This window comes from Gorilla gorilla, chromosome 1 (genome assembly GCF_029281585.2).
Source record: "Gorilla gorilla gorilla isolate KB3781 chromosome 1, NHGRI_mGorGor1-v2.1_pri, whole genome shotgun sequence".
NCBI lineage: Eukaryota > Metazoa > Chordata > Mammalia > Primates > Hominidae > Gorilla > Gorilla gorilla.
In genome coordinates this window covers 55,452,265-55,474,721 of record NC_073224.2, presented here as the reverse complement: position 1 = coordinate 55,474,721, position 22,457 = coordinate 55,452,265, and the positions used below count along the sequence as shown (strand labels likewise).

At 50.6% G+C, this 22,457-nt stretch overlaps 1 protein-coding gene across 1 annotated transcript in view; it reads left to right on the top strand.

Moving 5' to 3' along the window:
• The window catches only part of PKP1 (plakophilin 1), a 49,566-nt gene that overhangs the window by 4,450 nt on the left and 22,659 nt on the right, over window positions 1–22,457 (top strand). The window contains exon 2 of the mRNA XM_004028128.5: window positions 6,161–6,264. Coding sequence (XP_004028177.1) covers window positions 6,161–6,264 — 104 coding nt within the window. The remainder of the gene's footprint in view (window positions 1–6,160; window positions 6,265–22,457) is intronic.

Sequence of the window (22,457 nt, the reverse complement as noted above, 5' to 3'; positions counted from 1 at the left end):
GGTTTAGAAATCTGGGAAGCGCTTCTGCGATGGGCCGTGACCCTTACAAGATGTGTAATGTTTGAACAAAATAAAATGGAGGAATGTTAGATATCTTCATGTGAAGTTCCTTCTAGGCATACTCTGGACACATGCGCACACATGTATATACACATAGGTCACACATGCATATATGCATGTATACACAATACACCTCACACATGAATCCACACACCCACACATGCACACATGTACACACACATAACATGCACACACTTATGTTACGTGTGTTTACATGTGTGTCGTTGCAGCTGTGCTGTGTCAGGAGCCCAGCCTGGCATCTACCTGGTGTGCGATCTTGGACAAGTCGCTGCCTCTCTTTGGGTCTCTGCAGCTGTCAGAGGTTGGATTAGATCATCTCCAAAGTGCTTTGCAATGGTAACACTCTTTGGAAATAGATTTTATAACTCTCTAGCTCTGCAAACCATTTGCCCAGACCGCCAGCAGCCGTTCTGCCAAAAAGCTCTTCCCCTCAAGGCATGCCACTCATCGTGTCTCTCTTGTAAACATCCTAACATATTAAAAAGTCTTCTCATCCACTCTTCTCAAACTTGGCTACATATTGGAATCACCTGGAAATTTAAAACAATGCAAATGCGTGAGTCCCACCCCCAGAGATTCTGACTTAGTGAGTATGAAGGATGGCATGGGCATCAGGGCTTCAGAAACTCCCAGGTGATTCTCACGTGTAGCCAAGTTGGAGAACCACTGTTCTCGTCCCTGTCCTTCACTCACATAGATCCAGCATGGGGGATCACCCCTATACAATGACATACACCCGTGTCTTTCTCTCATACACATACACACACACGCACACTTAATGTAGTAGTTGCTGGCGAGAGCCTTTGACTCTGAACCCCACCTGAACCCATCAACCCTTGCCCACTCTAACCCACCACCCTGCCCCCTCACGCCCATCCTGTCCCCACAGGATGCTCCCATGCTCTGACCAGTCCTCAGGCTTGGTGGTGGCCATGAACAGATCTGCTGAAAGAGCAGCAGGATTGTGGCAGAGCCAGGTCTGAATGCGTCCCAGCAGAGCCTGAGGGAGTCACATGGACTGGAGAGGGAGAAGAGAGAACACAGGCCACAGCAACCCAGTTTGTCTCAGCATTTCTGTTCAGTACGTACACCCAGGAAAAGGTCAAGAGCCACACCAAAGTGCCCGGCGAGGCTGTGCTGAACTCCTTGCCCTCCCCATCTCCTAGAAGCTGCCGAGTTGGGGAGGCATGGTCCACGGTGCTCCCAGCAGCCCAGCAGAGGGGGCAGGAGGCTGGCCAGCCAGTCCTCCCTCCAGGAGCTGGAACCATCCCACAGACACAGTCCACTCCTGCCCACTCCGAAACACCTCCGAGGGTATTCTCTCAGCAGTAGCTTCCTGGCAGTTCTTGTTATCTCATTTAAATTCCTATTGCTGTCGGCCTAGCTTTTCTGGGCACCATGGGTGAAAGAGATTTCAGAGGGTGAAGTAAAGGCATTTTCAAGACTAAAAGAAAATGAGCTTCCTTTCTCAAGCTTTTCATGCTGAAGGACAGGTGGGCTTTATTCAAATGTAGAATATGCTAGAAGAAGCATCAGCCTTAAGGGAGACAGAGCCAGCAAGAATGTGTTCCGAGCAGCTTGCCCTGTGACGAAGGAGAAGGATTTGAGGGGAGGGAAAGTGGAAAAAGCGGATTTCCCTATGACCTCTGTCTGCAGGGAGGCTGATGTCCTGAGAGCCTTCTCTATGTAGAACCTGGGCCTGGGATTGGGGGTGTGGAGTGTGGATCTACCAAAGGTGAAGATTCCTTGCTTCAGGGAGCTCCCAGCTTGGTTGGGGAGACCCAGGCCGTACCTTCTGGGAGGAGTGCGCACATACACACACACACACACACACACACACACACACACACACACACACACACAGTGTACAGAAGCCACACTCCAAGGAGCCCACAAGCCAGTGCAGAGTCAGCCACTGGATTGAGTGCTGACATGGTTATGCTGGCAAGTTTGGAGTGCTCAGAGCTGGGTGGGGTCATCTTTAGGAGAAGCTGATTTTTGTGCAAGGTTTTGAATGCAGGGGGAGGGTTGGAGAAGAAGAGAAAGAATGTTTCAGGTGCAGTAAGTGTGACCTATTTGAAAGCTTGGAGGTGGAAGAGGATGAGTCATCCCTGCAAAGGCTCAACTGCCCCTACTGGAGAGAGATTTCCACTCATCCTAAAGAAGGAGCTGCCTCCAGTTTCAAAGGTTTTGAGGCGAGAAAGCTTGAGTTGCACCGATGACACAAGAAAGAATCAGCCTGTCGTTGTCTAAGGCACCAAAGGGAAGCAGTGTGCCAGGACACTGGTGACCTGAGAGGTAGATTTTCTGAGACGGTTTTACACCCTAAAATGCGGATGTAAAATCGGACGAGCTATGTGGACAGAGCAGGTTGTGTTGCTTGTATACCTGGGAAAGTGGCAGATGCTCTGAGGCACTTGCTCCTTGACCTTGGGGTTCTGTGGGTGGGCAGATGCTTCCTGAGGATGGCACACAGGTTGGGCACACTGTCAGTGTCACCGAGAAGCCACCACATCCCTGCTCATGCTGCATGCACCCATATGGGGAGAAGAGGGGCAAAGCAGATGCTTAGCTGGAGGGTAGGAGTGATTCTGTGGGGTGAGCTGGGAACTAGCCCCTCCCCCATTCCCCAGGAACTAAGAATCCTCCTCAAGGAGGTGGCCTTGGGTATTTGACAGCTGCAGCAGCCCTCCTCTCTTCCTGGTTTACCCCACTCACCAGGGACCTCTTTGAGTGGGAGGAGAGCCTGACCCCATTCTAAGCCTCTAAGCACCAGGCATCAGAGCACGTTCACCACAAGGGTTGGGCAAGGGAGAAGAGGTCATTGACGCAAAGAGCCACCTCAAGCCAGTCAGGCCCAGACCCAGCTGGGGCAATGCCCTGAGCTCAAGGTCCCAGGGAAAGAAAGACATGGTTCGCACTTCAGAGAGTGTCCAAAGTACATGGTGGTGGAGACTTGTATGGGCGTGAGATGGAGATGGGAGTAGGTGTCATTCATCAGGAAAGGCTTCCTAGAAGTGCGTTCTAGAGACATTGAGGACCAAGTGGAAGAGTGAGCTAGCACCATTACACTCATTAGAAGCCCATGCTCTTGCCGTTGAACTTGACTTTTAGAGGGCATTGCTTACCAGTCAGACACCCCAGGGTCAAGAGAGGGAAAATCACTTTTGTTGTGGGAGCAATGCTCTTACAGACAGAGCACACCTGCCCCCAGTACTCCTTGGTTATCTGGCACACTGTGAGCTGTGATTTCAGGTGTGTGACAACTATGGACTTCTCCCCTCTCTCACCACCTCTGCCCCAAATACTGTCACCTTCTGCCAGATTAGCAGTGCAGGCAGGTGTGATGTTACCCTCATTCTCACCAGAGCCAAGCAGACCCCAACTACAGATAGGTCTTAGGAGATGCCTTCAGGAACCGCCTGGAAGGGCCTGCAGGCAACAAGTGAGTGACAGTCACACCTGCCTTTACCAGAGTTCATGCTGGACATGGGGACTGGCTTTGGGAACTGTAGGGCATTCTGGCCTCTCCCTCCACGTGTCTGTGTGTCCACTGCCACCTCCATGGCAGAGAGGCCTCTATCTTCACACAGAGAAGAGTGTATGAGAGGGAGGCAGGCAGGTGCAGGGTGTGGCGGGAGGAGATGGCTCGTCTGATGACCCAGGGGGAGAGCAGCAGCATGCTGACAGGTTCTGTCCCAGAAGACAGGCAAGAAGGCCCTGGTGCAAGCCCCCTGGGGCTGCTTCTCATAGCAGGAGGCCTCCCCGGTGCTCCATAGAGTTCTGTCTGTCACCACCCCAAATTTTCCACCCAGAAGCAGCTGACTGACCCACACCTGACCTTTGTTGAGAAATACCTGCTCACAGGGCCAGAGCCAAATGAACTCTATCCTATCAAACCTTGGAAGAATGATTGAAGTGGGCTGGGTGGAAGGGAGGCAGGCAAGACCTGGCGGTTGGCCACCTAGGGTCCTGACTATGAGTGTGCCTGGCTGCAGCCCCCTTCCTTGGGAGCACCAGTCCTGAGTGACTGAGCCCATGAGATTGCCTCCAGCCTCTTCCTGATAAGGACAGTCTTGCCAGAGGAGCGGTTGCTGGAGAAAGGTGGAGAAAGAGCTGTGTGCACTCTACAGGGAGCTTGGAGGAAGCCAGAGGTTCAATGGGCCACATGGCAGAGTCCCAGGATGTTGCTCATAGGCGGATGGCCCTTCTGGAGTCAGGGCTAGGCCTGGAGTATAGGGGAGGCCTCTCAGAGGACCCTGAGGCAGGTGGCAAACGAGGCGGTAGTGTGGCCTTTGATGTCTGCCCTTCTTCCTTGTAAGCTGAGCTGTGTCTCTGGAGAGGAGGAGTTGGCTCCTCTGAATGCAGTCAGGCACGTGTCACTATCATCACGCCACCACAGGACAGTGGAACTGTACGGGGCCTATGGGAGGTAAGAGGCCAACCCTCTCTTTTGACAGAAGAGGACACTGAGGCTCAGAGAGAGCAAGTGACTTGCCCAGGTGCCAGAACCAGGACCAATATCAACACCGCTAGGCCCCCAGGGCAAGCTGTGTCTGCCACAGCTTGAGACCCCTAATGTCCATGATGGAAGGGTGCAGAGAGTCGGGCAGCACTCTCTGCTGTGGGCTATGGGTGGTGACCTGGCGCTGGACAGGGGAGGTGGCACCAGGTGGGGATCCCTGCCTCATTCCAAAGCTGCCCCTTGGCTATTCCCTCTACTCCCAGCTCAGATATTCCAGCCCTGCTCCCCCAGGCAATGGCTGGGGAGCCTAAGTGGGTGTGGCAGATGGGGAGGAGCTACCTTGGCCAGGTGAGATCACTGCCCAACTCTCTTCCCCCCCAGACAGGGTTTCCGATGGGGGAGTCTGACCATCGCTTTAGAGAAAAGGAGTGCATATCCCTCTTAGGAGGCTCTCACTGGATCCCACTCACCTTCATCCCCCAAGGCCATCACTTAACAAGAGTGTGGGCCAGGCCACGGAGCCATGGCTTGCTCCTCGTGGAGCTCCCAGTACAGCTGAGGGAATGGGACGCAGGGCAGAATGAGACTTGGGCTACCAAGAGCAGGACAGTATGTGTTTAGAGGCAGGAGAGATTGCCTTGTGCAGAGCTGGTCAGAAAGGGCTTCCTGGAGTGGGTGAGGTCTTGAGCTTGGCTTCAAAAGATGAGCAAGATTAGAAGGTAGTGGCCGAGGAGGGAAGGCAGGTTTGGCATGGAGGGAGATGTGAGTAAAGTCATGAGCCTGTCACCGTTGGCCATATTTCAAGGACAGCAGAACAGTGAACAGACCAGCTTGTGCCGAGTCGAGGCTGTCCCTTAGGGAGTCCCTGCTGGCCAGTGAAAGGGAGAGGAGGGGGGTGGCCCCACTAGGAGCCCCAAATCCAGTTCTGTTTTCTGTGATGCAAAGCCACTTTGCCACTAATAACCCTAATGACACTCTGTCCTCCTGCGGAGCCTGTCATTTGTGGGTCTCCAAGCACTCCGAAAACATTAATTAATCCTCACTGGGCCTTTGAGGTTGATCGCCGCTCCCCCTTCACCAGCCAGAGCATGTTGGAGGTGAAAGAATAGGAGGAAGTTTGGTCACTGGCAGGGGCTGGGCTGAGATTTGAATCCAGAGTCCTGTCCTGAATCAATCTCTAATCAGCTGTTGCTGCTGGACTGGGAATGTCGGGATCCTGCCTGTCTCCCCTGAGTGGGAATCTTATCCTTGTGGAACATGGAGTGATGATTCCCTGGGCTGGAATGGCCGTGCTCCAAGGCCCTCCAGACCAAGTCCTGACCTGTAGGTGTTAACCTACCCAAGCAGCAGTGGAGCCACTGGGCTCCCAGGAAGGGGACAGATGAGAGTTTTAGAGCTGTCCCTGCAGGAGTCTGTGGTAGCCCTTCGCTTGGTCCCGGCTGCGGAGGATGTGGAGATAGATGGAGATGACATTCCCCACCTTCTCCTCCAGGAGCTCAGACCTGGTCTCCTCCATGGGCATAGTGGACCTGGATGCAGAAGTGATGCCCTGAGGAACAGGGGTGGATGAAGATCATGGCCATCCCTGTCCTAATCCCCTCCTTTCTCCTCTAGGTTCCATGTATGATGGCTTGGCTGACAATTACAACTATGGGACCACCAGCAGGAGCAGCTACTACTCCAAGTTCCAGGCAGGGAATGGCTCATGGGGATATCCGGTAAGGAACTGCTTCCATCCTAAAAGACCTGGAGTACTTGTGGGGATGGTTTGAGGTTTATAGTGGAGAAAACCTGCACCAGTTGCTAAAAAGAGTGATGTAGGCTTTGGTCCGTGAGTTGAGGCTCATCAACTGTGACTAGGTCTGTTGACTTGGCCATTGTTTCATAGGTGGCTCTCGTTTGGGCTGACTGGATATTTTTGAATGTCTCAAATGAGAATATTTTAGGAAAAGCATTTTTAAAAGGCATTTAAAAACAAGTCCATTTCCCAGTAGGTCTGATTTGATCATGGATTTGGGAAATGTTTGCATTCTTGAGGTCTATTAATGGACCAGTTTAGATGTTTCTAGGAAAATCCTAAAGGGTCATCTCTGTTCGTTCTGTGCCTATGGTCAAAGAGCCAAGAGAACATGTCCACTGCATTGACTCCTGCATATGACACTGCATGCTAGAATGGAGACTCCCTGACAACCCAGACACATTTGGGTTCAAATTTTAACTCTGCTACTCACTGAGATGCGGCTTTGGGCAAGTTACTTCAAATTTTGGGACTCAGCTTCTTCACATGGAAAGTGATATAACAAAGAACTTCTGGGGTCATTTTCAGGATTAAATGAACTAATGTACATGAAAAAAGATTACAATAATTCTTAAGATTATTTGTTAAATTAACATGGATAGAGGTTACTTTAGATCCTGTAATCCTGGCTCTGTCTGCTTTCTAAGTGATCTCAATCCACTATACTTCATCTATCCATTTACTGAACAAATATTTATTGAGCCCTAATTCTGTGACAAGCACTGCAGTAGATGCTCAGGATACAACCACACCAGCCAGTGCAGGAATTTTCTGCTGCTCTAAAGTCAGGAGTACTGGGCTAGATGACACCCAAGGTTTCTCCTAGCCTCCAAATTCTATTACTTTCATTTACTTTCGCTGATGCAACATTAGCCTGCATTATTCTTGGGAATTCTTTTGTAAGGCCCTCAAGACATTGTCAGATGGGGATTAAAGGCTGCTTTTCTGTGGGAATCTGGAGTTCTGTCTTGGTGGGGCCTTAGGATGCAGCAGCATTTGCTTTAAGACACAGATGTCTCACAGATATCACTCCTGATTGACTGTCAAAGGTCCTGGGTCCTGGGGAGAGGAGAGGGTGAGGAGTTTATGAGTTTGGTGTTCTTTTGTCATTTGCTTGATTCTTCCATTCCTGAGTTCTTTTGGGGGCTGATTTTGGAGGCTATGTCTTTCTTACATATTACAGCTTGGGGATGAAAGGAGACAATTAACTAGATTTGCTGTGAATTTACTTCCCTCACTTTTTTCCTGATTCTTGATGGCAAATGACACTCTTAGTGCAAAAGAAACCCAGCAGACTGAGCCCGGTAAGCTGACAGATCAAGCACAGATGTGAATAAAAGGGCTTTGACACAAAGGGTGATGACCAAATTGAGAAAATGGCTTAGGAATGCAGCATAAAGGGATTAGATGAAACCCAAGGAAGGCAGATCACGGCACCAGCAGCCAGAATGGATGATTATGCTGACAGTACAGATGGTATGTGTCTTTACTTAAATGACATTACCAGTTCAGAGCTTAGGAGGCTTAGGGTCTAGTCCTAGTTCTGCCCCTCTCTGGCTCTGTGACTTTAGATAGTTTAATTTCTCTGGGCCTCAGTTTTCTCATCCATAAAAAGGGAATGATGATACTAGTGTGTCTACTTCACTCACGGGTTGATATCAGATGACATTAACTGTGAAGTATTATCAAATGGGTAATGTAACCATGGAAATTTGTAACCAAGAACTGTAAAGGAACTCTTTCGGGGAAGGTGTTTCTAAAGAAAAAAAAAAAATCTTCATTTGGCCCATGTTGAACATTTCACTTCCGGTTAATTAACTCAGTCCTCAGTCATCTCACTAGCTTTTAATGCTCCCAAACTGTCCTCACCCCTCCCTGTGCCCATTTCCTGACAACCAGTGAAAATCTCTTGCCTTCTCCCCACCCTAAGACCCAACCCTCCTTACTCCCTCGCTGGCAGGACTGCAGACATGACTCATGGCAGGGTAGCTGCTGAGGCACATCCCATCTCCTTTCAGTTCAGGAGAGGCTGTGGGAAGAGGGAAGAACTGAGCACACACGAAGATTTGGCAGAGGGAGGAGGCCAAGTAGGGAGGAAGTGGAATAATTGATATTGGAGCCAGACATATAATCAGATGAAACCTGGGCAAAACCAAACGAGGTCCAGACATAAGGAGAAGGAGAGCAGGCGAAAAGGCAATAGAGATCTGTGGCATGAGATAATCCTATGTCCGTGGGATTTTCCCATGGATGGTACAACTGGCACAGGACGATGTTATTCCTCCCCTCTGGTGAAACCAATATGGCAGCAGAAGGCAGGGAGGGTGGGGAGGAGGGTGTAGTTTGTCTGCACAAGCATCATCAGCATATTTTCAGGAGCTTCTGAGAGCTGATGAAGGATCATTTGCTGCAGATACTTTATATTCACTCGGTCAGCCAACTTGTATTGAGCAATTGCTGGGGCACAGCAGTGAGTGAGGTGCGCTACAGAAACACAGTTGAAAAGAATCTGACTTTGCCCTCAATGAGCCTGCAGTCAAGCTAGAAGCACAGAGGTCAACAGACAAATAAGATAAAGGCATTAGTTTCTGTACTGGAGCATAACACCAATACTGCCATTGCTCAGAATGTTTCTAGAACCCCTAAAATTTCAGAACTGTCTTCAGCATCATTTCAGGAGCCAGACAAGAAAACCAGTCTCATTTCTTTATTGTCATGACCTGGGTTTGACCAGAAACAATATTACTCACTTGGAGCACCTCACTCCTCAGATCTGGCTCTAGTTCTAAATATCAAACCATTCTCAAATAGCAAAGCTTTGTCACCTCCTGTACATATCTCATTTAAATATGTAAAGGATCTGTAGGCAATTCCAAAAAGAAGGCTCTAAAAATATTTAAAAAGCAATGGTCGTACTTTATAGTTTTACCTTATAGTCTATATCAATAATAGCCTTGTAATTAAAAAACAATCATCATACTATTTATAATCTATGATTATTCACATCACAAACTGAATGTAGAGAGGCTTTCTTATAATAAAATAAAACTTAAAACAAAGATAATGTGACACACAAAAAGCATCTAGGGGCTTAAGGAAAATAAAAGACTGCTCCAAAGAAAGTCATTGGCCCAGCCCATGTTCTGCTCTCTGCTGGCCACGCCAGCCTCCTCCTCCTTCAGGCAGAAGGATCTGCTGGAGGACAATGTTGGAACCTCAGAGCCCCACAGACCTCAGGGAGAGGAAGCAGCTGGAGATGGAGCAAAAGTTGGGGCAGGTTTTAGCCTCGCTGCCTGGTTTCTGAGCTGCATACTCAGCTATGCTGTTCTGGTTCTCAGCACCAAACCTGTAGAATATTAGAGCCCAACACTGTTTGCATTTTACAGTTGAGGAAATGCAGGCCCAGAGAGGAGAAATTACTCCTTGAAGGCCACACAGCTGGTTACTGGTACAGCGGACTAGATCTCTGACTTCCTAACTCCTAACCTAGTGGAGTTTGTTTTCATTACCCCAGACATTTGCACTTCTTATGACTGCCATTCTGTGGGTTTCCACAATCTCAATATTTGAACGTTACAACTAAACGCTAAACACTAAAGTTTAGGGATCTGCAAGACACTCATGAGTCTGAATCCCTCCATTTCCTCCCTTCCCATCCGCTCCAACCAGGCCTACTCTCACCATGGGGAGTCAGCCTAGCTCAAAAGAGGCAGGAGAGAGGCTCTGTTTTTCCCTTCCTAGACTCAGGCTGGGTTCACTTGGGTATAAGCATTAATGGGTTTCAGGGCAGGGTTACCAGATAAAATACAACAAAATACAATAATTGAGACATGTCTTAACTTAGAAATTACTTGTTGTTTATGTAAAATTCAAATATAACTACATGCCCCGTCTATCTATCTGTTAAATCTGGCAACCCTCCGTCACCATGTCTCCCCACTCATTCCTGTGATAAAAACAACACTCCTTTACATGCTTCTCTCCTAGGCTAGGGACCCAGCAGAATTACTTTAGGCTGCAGCATTTCTGGTGAGAAAAGGAGGATTTTTGTCCCATCTTAGTTGTCCTTGTAATATGTCCCTTGAATATCTTCCTCTGGGTCAGCAAAGACGAGGATGCGGGGAATAGAGAGCTGGAGCCATGGAAAGGCACAGCCCTTCAACTCCAAAGCTGAAAACAGGCCTTGATCACATGGGTTTGTCCTCAATGAAGCTGAGGCGTGTGGACAATTTTGATTTCCAGGGAATGGTTCCGGATTAAAATGACACTCCTTTTGTCTATCATCTTCAGCTCCAAAGGGTTTACTTATTTTTAAATCAAGAAGTGCACCCTGAGCACTTCTGGGAGTCCTACCAAGTAAAAAGTTCTTAGGTGGCGGATTGCCCTACACCACCCTGCTCAGGATCTAATCACTAGAGAGGAAAACCACTGAGGCATCATCAGAGGGAGGTCTGGAACAGGGTGACCATGGTGACTGCCACATTGAATCACTCAGTTAAATCCAGCCTGGCATGCCTAAGAGTGAGAATTCCCAGAATATAGCAAGGGAGAATTCTGTCTTTGTCTTGGCGTTGTCCTATTCATTGACCCCATTTCTCCTCTTTAACACAGGACTTACTAGCAAATCTTTCTTCCAGCTTCTTCGCAGTTGTACTTGCCTAACTGATATGTCTGTATTTGACAATCCCATTGTGACAGAGTCTTGTGGACAATGTGCTAGGGGCCCTTACCCTAAGGAGAACTGATCTTGGCCACCCTAGACCTGAAGAAATGTGGATGAAGCCTCTGTCACAGATGAGAGGACTGGGGTTGCATCACACTCCAGTAGGGGATGGGAAAGCCAAGCACAGTGCTCCCCAGGTTGGTGGTTCACCCTCAGTCACAGCCATGCTAATCGAGTGTCCTCCAGGGCAGAGCCATGGGCCAGGTACTGCAGAGGGGCTGCCGGGGAGAAACACGGCAGGACTCCTACCCTAGCAGCAGCAGAAACAGACTGTCCTTACCAATCTGCAGTCAACAGAGGCCATGCCCAGAGACAGCCTGGTGTGGAGGAATAAGCCCTGGACTTTGGCCAGGAACTTCACTAGTCATGTGACTCTTAGTCAAGTCTGCTCCTTAACTAGCTGTGTGACTCTAGTCAAGTTCTTAATCTAGCTGAACCTCAGCTTGCTTATCTCTGAAATGGATGAAAATTCCTATCTCAAAGTGCAGTATGAGGTTTATGGATGTGACATACCAGATCAGCAGTGGGAGGCGTGGATTCCAGTCTCAGCTGGGCTGCTACAAACTGAGGGATCTGGAGTGGACTTCACCTCTCTAGACCCTGGCTTTCTCAACTATGGAGCAAGGCAATTGGACTAAAGCACAGCCAAGGACTCACTTAGGGTTGCATGTGGCTTGAGAGCTGATTCTGAGTAGCTACAGGGAGCTAAAGTCTGTGTGCTGGTCGCTCCAGGGTCAGAGGCAGTGTTAATTCCTCCAGCCCAGATTTTGCTTCAAGCCTACAGATGGATAAAAGCTTCTTAATTTCCTCTTTGCTTTCATCTGAGCACTCCAGGCACCAGGAAAACAGCAGTTAATTAGCCCTTGCAACAGGATGGAAAGATGGTAGGACTTCATTTACTTTAGCTTCACAGACAGGGAAACTGAGGCACAACAAGTAGCTCTGCTGAGTAACTACCCTAACTTAAAACAGACCCAACTCCCTCTTTCCAAACCATGTGTCTCAGCTCCAAATGCCACTTTCCAGGTGTGTGAGCTGGGTTCCTTCGGCAGTGCCTGCCGGGCCTCTCGTCTTTTCTTGAAAAGTCCAGGTGAGGGACTGATAGTAGACCACAGCCTCCTACTCCCAGGCAGGCATGGATCCTGCTCCAAGAGGGAGCAATTGATGTGTTTGCCAACTCAGTGTCCCCGCTGCCAGCTCATGACTCACCCCCACCCAGCCCTGGGAGATAGGAGGGTCCTACAAGGGCCCCAGGCTCTCACCCCAACAAGAAGAGGCAATGATCCTACTTGCCAAGGGACAGAATGTGCCTCTGAGAGAAAATGGAGGCGAGTGAGCGGGAGCGGGCGGGCCGGCTCCAGGGGCACCCCTCCCTGTGGAAGGAGCATGCCGTGTGCTTTCACAGACAAACTGCTGCCACTGGGACACTCCCTGTATTAAACTGAAGGAGAAGCCTATGGCAAACATTGGTGTCTGGGTACTCCTTGGGAGGGGCCCTCCTTTCTAAGCCACAGTCCATCAGAGTGGCTCTGCTTCCCCTAAGAAGCTTCTGTTGCCCTTAGGGTTGGGCTGAGCTCGGGGAGCTTCCTTTCTGGGCTTGCTCTCCCCTCCATGGCAGGTGAGTTGAGGCCCTGCCTCCTGGCTGAGGACTGGGTAAGCCAAGGAGGCCCCTTTAGAGCCCAGAGAGAATGTGGAGAAAAGGAAGAAACATTGGTCTGAGGGCTGGTTCCCCGTGACTGTGTTGGGGACTCCTCTTCTGCTGGGCCTCAGGCTTATCATCAGCAAGACTAGATGGTGGCTCAGACCACCTCCTTGTAACTCTGACGTCTGGCTTCTGTGTCGCTCTTCTGGGGAGAGAAGTCAGAGAATGGCCCCATGTCAGCAGCATGGGCTTGCAAAGGGAGGAGGACACGGTTCCAGTGAACAAAGGCAAGTGGTGTCCTCCAAGGGCAAGCTCCAGGTGCAGGAAGTCGGGATCGGCTCCTGGAGGAGCTGAGCTTTGAACTGAGTGTGCAAGGAGAGAGGGCTGCCCTTAGCAGACAGGATGGAGGGCAGAGCAGGAATGCCCCTAGGTCTGGACTGTGGTCTGAGAGTACCTTGCTGACTGTTCACAAAGAATAGGCATCCCCCCAAGGAGGGCAACTGGTTTCATGTTGCCAGCTCCTGAGGTCTCCTAAGCCTCCCAGGCCTTCATCACAAACTCACAACAATGCTCCTCAGGGCCGAGTGAGCACGCTGGCCCCTCCATCCTCCTGCCCCAGGGAGGAGCACCAGACCCAGGAGAGGGCAGACTCCCACCAGCCACTGTCCTGATAATGTGGACCCTTGTAGGGGAATGGAGAGGGAAGGCCAGGGCAATTTGGTCAGGATGTGCAGGGAGACTCGTCACTGCTAAGGGACTCAGTGTGGCAGCTGCTTAGCAAGTGGGAAGCACCAAGCTTTGGCAGCCCAGGATGCGATCAGCAGCGGATCCTTCTCAGGATGTCTGCAGGAAGGAACTCCACTCTCCCCAGAGACAACCGAAGCCAGTTCTCCTTCCTTTAGCTTCACTAATCAACAAGTCTTCCTCCATCATTTCCATTCATGTTGTGTACAGCTCTGAGTTGATGGCTAGGCTGGGAACACTTATGCTTGGATGGGCCTGGGGCTCGATTTCTTCCATTCCGATGAGATACTGTGAGGCAGACAATTCCCTGGCCACAGAGAATGGAATTCTGTGTTCTCCGGAGAAGGAAGCTTCTGGATGAATCGGCTGTTGCTCTCTCCCCTTCTCCCCTAATATGAAACTTTAGAGAGAAGATTTGAAGAATCAAGGATAATTATAAACTTTTTTATTTTGCTCCAGCAGAAATTGGTGGAGTTTCATTTTGGGCTTTTTTTTTTTTTCTTTTGGCCCTGACAAAAACGAATCTACTCAACCAACAAGTATTTAAAGTCCTTACGCTATAGTTGAAAACAAATAACAGACAAAACAACAGCACAAGAAGATATAATTAAAAGCTAAATTTTGCAGCACATGCTAACTTAAACCTCTCCAGGCCTCGGTTTCCTCATCTGTCATTGAAGGCGTGGGACCAGATGACCTCCAAGCCTTGCTTCCCCAGCTTCAGTTCTGAGTCTTGGACATCTGGGGAGGGGGTCTTGGGTTCTGGATGAGCCACAGGTGGTGGCTTTCGAGCCTGTTTCAACTGTGCTGTGTCCTCAGTCAGCTCTCAAGGGAGAAGTGCTCCAACCCGTGGCACCTGGTTATTTAATAATCCCTTGAATTAGTGTAGCATTTTGAACTTGTACAAACTGCTTGTGTTTTCATCTCCTGACTTGATCCTTCAGTCTTTGTGAGCTCAGTAGGTGGACCAAGCTTTGTTATTCTCATTTTATTTGCAGGGAAATCAAACCACAGAAAAGTGTAGGGGCTTGCCTGTGACCTCACAGATAGATCTGGCAGAACTGAGTCTGGACCCCAGTGGACTTTGAGCAGGGTGTGAAGAGCAAGAGGAGGGAGGGACCTAGAAGGGCAGGGGGAGAAGTGGGCCAAGCCTCTCCTGCTGGCCAAGTTTCGAAGCCAGCAAGCAGGGCATGGGATTAAGTCATCAAAATACAGTCCTGGGGGGATCTTCTGGTGCCTTATTTCTGCTTTGAGAGTTTTTGTTTTGTCACTAGACTCAGCGAGACAAATGCAGCAGAATTTCCCAAGCGGGTGGAAGAGCCGTCCCCACCCTTTGCAAGGGTGAGGCTCTACTTTCTCCCCCAGGGCCCTGGCATGTCTCTACGGAGGCCTGCCTGCCCCAGGAGAGCAAACTCAGCTGAAAACAAAATCAGCTCAGGCACGGGGAGGGGACGGGGGATCTGTAGAGACACAGGTGGGGAGAAAAGCAGCTCTAGATCCGGAGCCCCTCCCCTCCCGCCCCCACAGGGTGCCCAAGGGCGAGGCCTGGAAGGGGATGAAGACAGGCTGGGAAGGAGGCCGCTTGTGACTTCAGCAAGGGGTGAATCGCAGACTGCCAAACTGCCGAACTGCCTTCCTTCAGAAGAAGCCTTACAGGGCATGCTGTGGTTGGGGAAACTGAGGTTCAGAGAGGCGAGGCGACGGCCTGAGGCTGCGCGACGGCCTGAGGCTGCACAGCTAGGCAGGGGAGACCAAGACTGGAGCGTGGTCTCCTGACTCCTGGCTCAGGGCTCCTGGTCACACTGACACATCATGGTACTTTTGCCACTACAGGCAATCATGTTTCCCAGACCTTCGTCATTTGCATTCTGCTGTCACAATTTTTGCAAAATCATACCAACTATTATTTACTTATTTTTAAGGGAATTACTTATCCGTTCCAGTGCACTTGTTTATTTATTCATGTATTTATTTTAGAGACAGGGTCTCACTATATTGCCCAGGCTGGTCTTGAACTCCTGGATTCAAGCAATCCTCCTGCCTCAGACTTCCAAGTAGCTGGAACTACAGGCACGTGCCAGTTTTAGAGATGGGGTCTCACTATGTTGCCCAGGCTGGTCTTGAACTCCTGGGTTCAAGCAATCCTCCCACCTCAGACTTCCAAGTAGCTGGAACTACAGGCATGTGCCACCATGCCCAGCTATTCCAATGTATTTATTTTGAAAGGAAACTTTATATCACTCACCCAAATGACAAAAACCGGTATCTTTTGCCACGAATGAAGGCTAACCACAACCTTGGTAATCAATTATAATAAATAGAATAAAAACATAACATTAATTCTAGCTAGGTACTTTTACCTGGCAGAAAAGTTTTGTTTTTTTGTTTGTTTGTTTGTTTGTTTTATTTTGTTTTTTCTTAAAAAGAGAGGTTGGCAAATATTAAATAAATATATTAACACCCAGCTAGACTTTCTCCCTGTGGTAATCAAAATGGGAAAAAGAAGTCCTTTCTATGAGTTTCAATGTTAGTTATTGCTGTGTCCTTGATTTCCCCGGAGTCACCCCACAGCCACCAGTAGTGCATTGCCAGCAGTTGGGGGAGATTCCGGGTCATATGCTAATGGCTCAGGATAATTTTCCCAAAGCAGGCAAGGTAGGAGAGCTGAGGTCCGAGGAGCAGAGCCATGAAGTAGAGCCCTCTCCCCTCACCAAGGTGACCTGCCCCACACCTGGCTGAACACTTTTTTAACTGGCGCATTTAAGGTGGATGTTTCTGACTGAGCACCTACAGTTCTCTGGACTCACCAGGGCCTGCTAGGTGCTATGCCCTGTGGGAGGATTGGCCTCTGTGGCCAACCTGGAGAGGGCCCCCAGGAAGTCCCCAAGCTTCTTTCATATCTACCTAGGGTCCTAAACAGCTCTCAGGAAGCCCCACAGTGCTGGGATCTGAGTTGGGGTGTTCACAGGTAGCCAGGGACCCATCCCTCCCTCCTCCTCCTTCCTGGCCACCCCAGAAGCTCAGCAAGACTGGACTAATTCCAGAAGATCCAGGGCTCAGCTTCAGGTACCAGCTTTAACACAAGTCCCTGTTTTCTCAGCCGAAGTTGTGTGTGCTCAGTGGTGCGTTTAGAGTACCACTAAGGGTGGCTGGAGAGGAACCAAACAGTCACATTCCCATCACTCACTGCACCTTCATTCTCATGGTCCTGGCCGGGACAGAACAGTTATCATGACCACAAGGTCTCCTTGCCCACAGGCCTGGCATCCCTTGGGACAGATGGTCTTCCAGCCAAGGTCTTTGGGCATTAGAATTGTGACACACAGCTAAGCAACTACACACTTCTTAAATGTCTTCAAGAACCTCCCACAGTTGGCTCAAAGAAGAAGGGCTGGCACCTCCTGTGTCTAGAACCACTGGGGATGGGGTCTTCCAGGAGTCGGCCAGAGATGCTAGAGTTTCTGTAGAGGGCCCCCTAGCTATAGAGACTCTTTGCCCTGTAGGCTTTGTTTGTGTCACCAGACTCTGGTAGCAGAGTGGCTGGAAGAAAATCACTATAAGAGACACCAAAGACCTGAGTCCTGGCTTAGGGTCTGCCCCATCTTAGCTGCGTGGCCTTGGACCAGCTTAAAGTTCTCTGAGCTTAATATGCTCACAAACAGAACAAAGCTGCTGCTGTCTGCCCTGCCACCTCATTGGCCAGGTGGGAGATAATCACAAGGTGATGAACGGGGAAGCCCTTTGCACACTGGGAAGTGCCACACCAGTGATGGTGTTCAGGATATGCTCAAGCAACTTCCAAAGACCTTCCCTACCTGAGTCCACTTTGGGCATGGGATGTGTGTCCCACGTGGGCGGGTGGGGAGTGCATATAGAAGTGTGTGTCCATGTGTGTGAGCATGCATGCACGCATGTTCCTCTTCCAAAGGTGAGATCTCTTACCCAAGCACTGAAGGGCCCAGTCAAGTGTCTCTCCCTTCATGTAAAATTCTTGACTAACAGGCCAGGCACAGTGGCTCACACCTGTAATCCCAGCACTCTGGAAGGCTGAGGCAAGAGGATAACTTGAGGCCAGAAGTTTGAGACCAGCCTGGGCAACATAGAGGGACCCTGTCTCATAAAACAGTTAAAAATCAGCTGGGCATGGTGGTGTGCACCTGTGGTCCAATCTGCTTGAGAGGCTGAGGTGGAAGGATTGTTTCAGCCCAGGAGGTCGAGGCTCCAGTGAGCCATGATGGCAGCACTCCACTCCAGCCTGGGCTACAGATCTGTCTTAAACAAGCAAACAAACAAAAACTGTAACCAGCAGAAGTGGTTTCTTTCCACTGTTGGGTCTCCAGGGCCCTCTTTTCTGGGCCAGGTAAGCACCTGCCCTTCAGGATGCTGCCACCTCCCAGCCTTTGGCCCTCCTCTTCCCAGGGCTGGGAAGCACCTCCTGTTCCAGTGCGTGGTGTGGCTCTGGGGCCAGCCAGCCTCTCCCTCCAACTTCCCAGTATAGGGTGGGGGGCATCTGGCCCAGTGGGATCTTCCTGACCCTCAAGGGTGCTCTTCTGAGGTGCTGGCTCGTCATCCAGGACTCCAGGAGTTATTTCATATCAGAACGGCCCCCTCAGCTTTCCCTCTTCATGATGAACCATCACTGGGACAATTGAACCAGCCTCTGGGTTTGAAAGCCAGGAGCTATGACCTCAGAACATGGAGCTCCTGGAGGGCAGAATGACCATGCCTTCCACTTCTCTGGGGCCATGGAAGGGAGATGGCTGAGGGCCAGGGGTCCTCCACCACTCGGGCTGTGAGAGCTGCATCTGAAGTGGCAAACGCCTGCCAGGGATTTCCCTTCCAAAAGGAAACAGACATGTCTGTGTATGAAACCTTAGGTTCTTGTTTCGAAACCCATCCTAGCAGTGTTCAGAGCTGAGAAAAACCTATTTCTCAGGTGTAGAGGGGGAAAGGTAAAACAGAAACATTTCGGAAAACCTGTTTTTTCCCACAGTGCAGTAAATAGGCAAGGAGCAGGAAGTGGAGACAGAGCTGGTGCAGGAGCTGGCATAGTTGCATGTTGATGGAGCACCAGGTGTCGGCTAGGCACTGGGCTGCACAAGTGCATGTTGTCCCCACACCAGGCTTAGGAACTGCCATGGACCTGACCTTTGCAGGCAGGCTTAGAGCCTGGAGCCCAAGAGACTAAGATGCCTTCTTTATCCCAGAATTGTGGGCTCACTGGAGAAAGAAGCATCTTCCTGAAAGACCCGCAAGCTACAAAGTTTTATAGGATATTTTCTACTTAGAAAAGTTGTCCTCAGTTATCCATAGACATTTGTTAATACTGGCATGATTGAAGTATGCTCACAGTTTCTTCTTTTCAAAGCTTATAAGGGATACTGACCATTATTAACCAGATCTCTGGGGAAGTCTCTACTCTGAGGATGGGCACCAAAACTTTTACATTTTTTTTTTCTTTTTTGTGACGGAGTCTTGCTCTGTCACCCAGGCTGGAGTGCAGTGGCGCAATCTCAGCTCACTGCAAGCTCCACCTTCTGGGTTCATGCCATTCTCCTGCCTCAGCCTCCCGAGTAGCTGGGACTATAGGCGCCCACCACCGTGCCTGGCTACTTTTTGTTTTTTTGTATTTTTAGTAGAGATGGGGTTTCATCGCGGTCTTGATCTCCTGACCTCGTGATCCGCCCGCCTCGGCCTCCCAAAGTGCTGGGATTACAGGCATGAGCCACCGCACCTGGACTACATTTTTTTAACATTTAAAAAATTCAGGTGGCAACATGTACCTGCACTGGGCATCAAGGTGTTTATGGCTTCTGCTGTGCCTTCTCTCAGTGGACACTTAGCGACTTCAATTCAGTAGCACTTAGCAAGTACCTTCTGGAGTTCTCACCTGGGTGGGCACTGCTGGTCTCGGGGTGCTGGTGATGGCATTGTGGGTGCAGCTCCCTCTGCCTTTGAGGACCCACAGTGAGGCACACCCACCACACCTCCTCCAAGGCCAAATGGGATTGCTCTGTGTCCAGGCGTCAAGGCTTCTGAGCAATGGGGCTGCTCTGCCCAAAGCAGTGTTCCAGGAAAAGAAAGGAGGGCCAGCCCAGGGTGGAACCCCCTGCTTCTCAGAGAAGGAGCCGTGCCTAGAGGAGTCAGGAGGCAGGGATCGACACTTCCCCTGCTGAAGTCCCATCTGTTGTGACTCAGGCCTCAGTGGTTCCCATGCTGACTCAGACTGCTGAATAAGCAGGCACCCCTACCCCTTTGGCAAGATTCTTGACCGCCTGGAGCCCTGTGTGCCCCATTCTCGGCAGCCTTGCTCGGGGAGCACCTGTGCTCTCCAAACCCCTAGAGAGGGTAGAGCAGAGCCGCTAAGCCACATGCGAGGTGCCCCTTGTGATGGGTCAGCTCTGCCCAATCTCCCAGTCCTGACTGAAATCCCAGCAAGATGAACAAGGGTCGCTACATGCCTACTACATGAGAGTCCCTCATCTGGGCACTGAGTGGGGAGTGGCAGGTACTAGGCAAGTCGCAAATGGAACCTGTCTTTGAAAGGCTTCTAATCAAGGTTCTTTCTCCAGCAATCCCTCACCAGGCCTGAGAGGCACGAGGACTCCATGAAACTGTGCGTGCACTCCCTTTCATGAAAAGGGCCTTGGGAGATCACGCTGCTGAAGATGGCCCTGTTGGACACTGCTGGGTGTGTGACTTGGCAAGCAGACCAGGGTGTGTCTCGCTGGAGAACCGGTTTGGCCGGACCCACCCTGCTGGCAGAAGCTTGGTTTCAAAATGGGCTAATAGCTGGGGACACAGACACTCTTTTCATCATACCCAGCTCCCAAGGAGTCCGGCAGCTTCTGTCTGTCCAGCCAGAGTTGGATAGAATTCTCTGGGCTCAACCACCCAGCTGCTTTGCTCAGGTCAAGCGGTAAAGGGAAGCATTCTGGACATCACAGCTGGACCCCATGCCGTGCACCGGCACAGGCTGCCTCACCCTGCCTAGAACGGCCCTACCTACTGCCAGCCCACTTTACTCATGGTGCCTTCTCTCTCTTCTGTGCCCCGGAGGCCACGGGAACTGCAGTGCTGTCAGCATCCTGAATCTCCACCCCTAGCACAAATTCTCACAGTCACAGTCCACCTTTCACTGAGCTCTTGCTGTGAGCTCAGCCCTGTTTTAGGCACAATTAAGGGCATCTTTGCCCTGGAGAGCTCAGGGAAATGACAGAAACCTACATTAGCAACTAGAAAACAAACAAGACCAGAGGCCCCTGGCTTGAAGGGCAAATAATTCCAACTCTGGTCGTTATGGAGACAGGGCTGGGTTAGAACAGGCCTTTTGGAGATGACAGGTGGAGAAGAGGCCTTAGATAAATGTAGGATTTGGGAGGCTGCAGGTGAGGAAAAGCTGTCCAGGGTGGAGGAGCATCTGAACAGAAGCAGGGAGCCTGGGATGTGGCTGAGGTCATGGGGCAGCTTAGAGGGGTGTGCTGGGGAGGGGAAGAGATGGCTGGACAGGCAGGGTGGGGCTGGGCTGGGGAGTTTGTCTTGTAAGGAGCAGACACTGTGGGTTCTCCAGCACGGCAAGGGCTGATGAAAGCTTCCCCTGAGGAAGGTGGAGTGATGGCATCGCAAGGCAGGGACCAGAGCCCTGGGGGCTGGGCAGGGGCCAGTGGGGGGCACTGGAGTGGCCTGATGGTAAGCTGATGGGACCCGGAGTCAGAGCCTGGGCAGTAGGGGTGTAAAAGAGGGGAGTCAGTAAGGACTCTTTAACGGAAGGACAGGAGGATGCCATCTCTTTTCGAATGGTTAGTTACTGCCCTATCCGATGATTTGGGCAATCTGGAGCTTTTCCAGCTTTGGGGGCCACTCTACACTGAATGGCTCTCTCAAGGGGCAACTGGTCATATTCAGTTCTTTGAGGCCCTGGATCTGGGGCTTGTATTGCTTCACTGAGACTGTCTCCTTGCCTATAAAGGAGGGGTTGGCCTCTGAGAGCTTCCTGACTTAATGAGGGACAGGAATAGAGGGGAGCTTTCAGTGTGGGGTTAAAACAACCCACTTCTCCAAGAAGGAAGGGGAGAAGGGGAGTTACACAAGCAGGCAGCAAAGCGGGGACTGGCTGGGGGTTTCCTAGCTAAAAGCAGCTTTTCCTGGCTCACCTCGGGCTGTGGGACCCCTCAAAAGCCCCACTGGTCTCCCAAGTGAAGAAACATGTCTCTCAGAATGCTCTGGATTTCTGTCTGGCTGTCCAGTCTAGCCTGCTGTCTGGCAGAGTGACCAACTCTGCTCTCAGGAAATTGAGTTTCCAGCCTCTGGAATGTTCTGATCCATGGGATAACCAGACAAAAGGTTGTGTGTGTGTCACTGTCCTTTGTATTCAAACAGCCAGACGCTGCCAGCAGATTGCTATCTGAGTGTGGGGGTGTGGCTGGGAGAGCCGGCATTGGCGGTGAAGCTCTCCCACCTGCAGCGGGCGCACGTGCACTGCCCGTGCACCTCTTCTGGCTGTAGCTGCTCTCTCGGGACCTGGAAGACAGTGTTTGGAAATGTGTGAGGACATTTTGCAATGACTGTGAGGCATTACTGGCATTTAGAACCTGGAGGCTGGGGCACTAAACATTCTGCCATGCTTGGGACAGCCTGTACAAAGAATTGTCCTGCCTCAGGTGCCGACAGCACCCACGTAAAGAAACACTGCACCATTCATCATAAAGCCTGGCTTCACTCGAAGTGCCTCATCTGGGCACACCATGCTCCTCCACTTTTCTGAGACATATTTAGACCTGTTCTATGTCTGTGGGGTGAGACTAGCATGGGGCTCTGATACTGGTGCATACACCTTTCCTGGGCTGTCTTGGCTTCCTGGGTTCATCCTCTCTCCTATGACACCTGGTATCCCATTTAGGTATGCCACGGGTGACATAAAATCTCTCCTTTAGGAGCCAAGTCCTAAGGCAGCCAGCCTGTGCCCAATCTAAGAGTCAGAGGGATACAATGTCCCTACCGAGCA